Source organism: Gossypium hirsutum, chromosome A12 (genome assembly GCF_007990345.1).
Source record: "Gossypium hirsutum isolate 1008001.06 chromosome A12, Gossypium_hirsutum_v2.1, whole genome shotgun sequence".
NCBI classification, from domain to species: Eukaryota; Viridiplantae; Streptophyta; class Magnoliopsida; order Malvales; family Malvaceae; genus Gossypium; species Gossypium hirsutum.
In genome coordinates, this window is record NC_053435.1 from 91,155,904 (window position 1) to 91,161,493 (window position 5,590).

At 27.8% G+C, this 5,590-nt stretch overlaps 1 protein-coding gene across 1 annotated transcript; it reads left to right on the forward strand.

The window, feature by feature from the left end:
* The first annotated feature begins 2,164 nt into the window (after positions 1-2,164).
* LOC107912224 (14 kDa proline-rich protein DC2.15) lies at positions 2,165-2,948 on the forward strand. Its single transcript, XM_016840308.2, has one exon. It carries the CDS (start codon positions 2,269-2,271, stop codon positions 2,659-2,661), a length of 393 nt encoding a protein of 130 aa, XP_016695797.1. The 5' UTR covers positions 2,165-2,268; the 3' UTR covers positions 2,662-2,948.
* Positions 2,949-5,590: the final 2,642 nt, after the last annotated feature.

Consider the following 5,590-nt stretch of genomic DNA (forward strand, 5'->3'; position numbering starts at 1 on the left):
ATATCTGTGTAAAATATTTTCTGCTGCTTAGCAAATTTTTTGAAAATATTTTTCGGAAAAGTTGTTTTTACATATATTAATATATATTAATAAATTTTTATATTTTAAATTATTTTTACATATATTGCATTGATTTATTTATAATAATACTCAATTATTAAGCTACAATATTAATCGTTATAAATTGAAAAAAACTAATATCAAATAAATTATTTGTAATTGTGTTAAAAAAACAAGTATTGAATAATTAAAAAAACAAGTTACTGGAAAATCGATAAACAGAAGTAATTTTCTACCGAAAATGAAGGAAGGAATGAAGGAGGCGATAGAGAGGAGAGCACGGAAAATGTCTTACGGAAATTGAAAGGGTAAGACATTTTCCCTAAAATGTAACCCATTTTCCCTTGTTTTGGAGTTCATTTTCCAAATGGAAAATATTTTCCGCCAATCAAACGCTGGAAAAGTTAAAAATGATTTTCCGGAAAATCAATTCCGTCAATCGAACAGACCCTCAAACTTTTATATAATTTTAGTTATATTTCAATTACTTGATGTTTATTAAACAATTATAATGATTCAAATTATTACCATATAAATCAAAAATTAATTAAACATTTTTTTAAAAAAACTTCATTAAATTAAACGATAAAATTAAAAAATTAAAAATTAACTTGAATTTTTCATTAATATTACTTTCTTCAACGGTTGAAATCGGAGAATGCCCTTTTTTTAGTCAGCCAAAAATTTATTAATAAAATGTGGTAGACCATAAAACACCAAATTAAAACAACTAATATGTATATATAAAAACTTAAACCTATAGTTTGGATATAGAATCTTCTTAAGCACCAAATCAAACCCGTGAACCCATTATTGTGGCATGAAATAACCTCACAATAATTACAAATTGTTTACTTGTAACCCATATATTCTTTATTTATTTAGTATTTTTTAAACCGTGGCCGATTGAGTCTTAATTTGATTGGCATGTATATTATTGTCAACACAGGATGACGTGAGTTTGAATGCGTTGAAGCGCATTATCCTTTTATTTATGGATTGAGAAAAGGCTATAAATAATTCTAAGCATTGTGTTAAAAAATAGCAGGTATAATCAGAACCTACAGTGAAATTATTAAAAAATTCAATTATGTGAGGAGAGTCTTCTGGAAATTAGTTTATATGTCCACAAAATAATAGATGATTAGCAGGTTTCGATACTTAACTATATGATAATATATGATTATTAAGTAGATAAAATTTATTTTATCCTTAATCATCATTGATGAGGTAAAATCCTTAATCAGTAGTTATTTGTTATAACGATATGTTCAACTATTAATGAGATTAGAACACATGGATTGAATTTATACCTTAATAATACATTAAATGCAAATCAATAATTTAATTTAAGGGTAAACTACACCCAATGTCATTACATTATTAGTAAGTTTATGTTTTGGTCACTCAACTTTAAAAAGTTATAAAATAGTTACTGAACTATTCGAAAGTTTTTATTTAAGTCATTAGATTATTAAATTGCTATTGGATGACTTTTTTCGTTCGCACTATTTGCACCAATCAAATCTCTTCTTTCCTTTCTCTTCTATAGTTTAGTTTTTCATTTTAATGAAATAACTTTGAACGTTATAATCAACAAATCAAAATCTAAACAACTTTTTCTCCAATCTCCGACACTAGTCATTAGATTAGGTTGGATCTAAGGTATGTTTTTCTACTTGTCGATGGGTACTGATCCATCGTACCAATCGTCGAATCGTTGCTTAGAGCTTGCTAGTTGAACTTTAAAAAAAAAAGAACTTTACAAACCATTGACTTAAATAAAATTTTTTGAATAGTTCAATGATCATTTTATAACTCTTTGAAGTTGAGTGACTAAAACGTAAATTTCTTGATAATTTAGTAACTTTAGAGGTAATTTACCATTTATTTAATTGCTCAGTACCATAAAACATATATTTAGTAAACTTTGATTCTATAAAAAAATCTACATAAATTTAATGTAGATTAAAACTAAAACAAGCAAGATTTAACAGTCATTAATTCTTCGTGAACCATGGCACAATGTGTTAAGTTCCACCTCACGATCATCACAAACGCCCAAACTTCACCAGCCACCACTAGCCCTTCTTGTTAACACTATAAAACCACCTCACTTTGCTCCAAGCTCTCCATCCTCAAACACTTCTACTTTTTTAACTCTAAAGCTAAGAAAGCAAGCCACTAGGGTTTTAAGAGAAGACCAAAATGGCTTCAAAAAGATCAGCTTCCATGGCCCTCTTTTTAGCACTCAACATTCTTTTCTTTTCCCTAGTCAGTGCTACTTGTCGATCTTGCTCTTCTTCCGGCTCTAATCCCATCCCCACCCCCACTCCATCTGCACGAGGTAGGTGTCCCAGGGATGCTCTTAAATTAGGTGTATGTGCCAAAGTGCTTAGCTTAGTCAATGTCACTGTTGGTTCACCCCCAGTGATGCCATGTTGTTCCCTTCTCAATGGTCTCGTTGACCTTGAAGCTGCCGCTTGCCTTTGCACCGCTATCAGAGCTAACGTCTTAGGCCTCAACCTTAATGTCCCAGTTTCCCTTAGCTTGCTTCTCAACGTTTGCTCAAGGAATGTTCCTACTGGCTTCCAATGCTAATTTTAGTCATCACTCTCCCTACATTCTTTTTCATCTTTCTATTTGTGTTTGGTTTTTGAAAGTTATGGTTTTCCCTTATTTGCATTAAATCAATGTCTTTATTTGTATTTTTTTGTTGTTTTAATTTTCTTGTGGAAGATTGATATTGAATATGTCTAATACGTTTCTTCAAGTGTTTTCCTTTGGGGGATGGGGTGTATTGTACCTCCAAGGTGCATGAAAAGTCTTGTATTATTCAACTTGTTTTATCGTATGTAGTTATGGTAATAAATTTTATATTTTTCTTATGTTTGTTTCTTGTTTTCATATGTTTATCACTTTTACAATTTTCAAATCTTGAGATAGGAGAGAATAAATTAATCCCTTTATTATTGAATCTCTATATTAAAAAATCAATGTTGCTACATTTTAACAGGTTTAATATTACAGGCATGTGTCACATGGTTAGAAATTCGACAAGGGTTGATTTGTAGGTCATCGAAACCGATAACAAAAGTAAAAGTTGGTGGTTTGAGGTGTCCTCAATCGCTATAACCAATTTATTGATTGGAAGAGAAAAACTTTTTTTTCAAGGATTGGTTCACTTAAAATAAGAAAATGGAATTGATAACAAAACCAGATTCTAATTAATTAAGATCTATCAGAACACTAATTAAGGGAAATATTGAAACCTAACAAAATATTATGTGTGAAAACTTTAAGAGTGCTGAAAGTAAATGATCAAACATTCTTTAAAATTAATAATATTATCTTATTTAAATATGGATTTTTTTTAAACTAATTTGATAGTCATCCAGTAACAATTTTTATTATTATTAATCTATAAAAAAATTAGAAAACGATGACTCATATTTTTTTAGTCTATTTTTATTAGCTAGGTAATGGAAAATGACACAACAATTCTAAAATTGACATAATAATAAATTAAACCATCAATATTTATATATTATATGTCAGTTTAATCGTTATCTAAAAATTATTAAATCTCAATATTTATACCTTATATAATTTTGTCCTATTCTAAAAAATTTATAAAAAATATAGATATGGATAATAAATTAATAATTCTACATGGTACACACTTCATAACATAGTAGTAATCAGTAATTTAAAATACATGAGTAAAAAATGTTATAAATAAAATAATATTTAATGATACAGAACATACAAAATACAATATAATAAAATTTAATTTAATTTAATTATATTTTATAAAAATATTTAATAAAATTAACATCTATACAACTTGTCATCAAAACTAGTATATATAATGAAAATTATCTAAATTATATTTTTATAAGAAGTATTCAATAAATTTAAGAGTTTGATGATATTATACAACTTCTCATTATAATAAAATTTTAAGAGTACAAAAACTATTAGTATATTTAAAGCGGTTAATATACTATTAGGTACTTGAGGTTGGTTTTAATGTTCAATTTGATACTTGATTTTTTTTGTTTCAATTTGGTATTTGAGTTTAAATTCAATGTTCAATTTGGTACTTGAATTTTTTCAATTTAATACTTGAGTTTTTTGTCCCAATTAACTACCATATTTGACTTTAATGTTCAATTTAATACCTGAATTTTTATTTTTTTCTCCAAGAAACACTTTCTTTCTTTTTTACTAAAGTACATGTGTGGCTTGATGTGAATAACAAATTTAACATTTAAATCATGTAAATTTGGAGCGTTTTTTTAAATGATATACCAAAATTGAATGTGAATTGGGAAAGTTTGGTGCGACGTCAGTCTTATGAAGCAAATCAAACCCGTGAACCCATTATTGAGGACTAACATGTATTTGGATTATAAATGCAATTAAATTGATGATTTAATTAATACAGGATCTTCATTCAACTTAACCTATATATCATTCTACTTAATTAACATTAAACAAAACCAAGTTTTGACTAGTTAATTCTGCTTAAATTGTTATAATCTAAAAATAAAAAGCCTGAATAATATATTTATTTTTTAAGAAAATAATAAAAATACTATATTAAATAAAAAAATAAGCAATAGTACGAGCATTCCAAAAACATATGTTCTTTACTTCTTTTAACTTCAATTATGAGAAGTGAGTGTTGTGGAAAATTAGTTTATATATCCATAAAATAATTGATGATTAGCTGCTTTCCAGACTTGATCATGAATGAGGTGAAATCTCTAATCAGGAACATGCATTTATCTTTTATTTAAAACTAGTAATAATTTAATTACCTCGTACTTTACTCGTATTCTTCAGCTATACGTAACTGTCGAATGGATGGAATAGATGGGCGAGGAGTCAGTCGGCTTTGGTGACTTGCCCCAACATGGCCTTTAGCAATTCTGTTTTAGTAGATTGTTTCTGTGATTTTTGGTGATCGATTGTATTTTAATGGCTTTACGGAATGACGCATTGAGGATGTGGTGGTGTTCTATTTTGACTTAGGAATGATGTCTCACATCAATTTCACATTTATTGGCAAGGGAGTGGGTGTGGTTTAGATGTTTAAAGTGCTGAAAGCTAAGTGTTTTTAAGTTGATCTCTTTGCTTTAGGTGAGTTTTGGTTCTCTTATGTTGTGTTTCTTTGGCTACTTAACTTTTGTATGGTATTCTCTTTGTTGTACCTTGTTTCAATAAAATTGATAAATAAAAGGAGATCATCAAAATTGAAATTTGATAATTTTTTATATTGTTATCAAAAAAAAGGAAAATTAAGGGTGGGTTTAGATGGTGATGCGTTTACCTGCTGTTAGTTAAAAATAAGATGACGGCAAGATTAGATACTATAACGTGAGATAAAAAGTAAACTAAATGCATTGCACTTAACTGCCCATCTAAACCCACTCAAGTCTGGTGTCATAATACAAATCATTAAATATCTTTAATTTACTGAAACTTCAACATATATAATTTATACTAATAGAATCATTAAAAT

Bases quoted from the DNA above. Each gene is read 5' to 3' on its own strand.
- LOC107912224 (XM_016840308.2), top strand. From the start codon at position 2,269: ATGGCTTCAAAAAGATCAGCTTCCATGGCCCTCTTTTTAGCACTCAAC.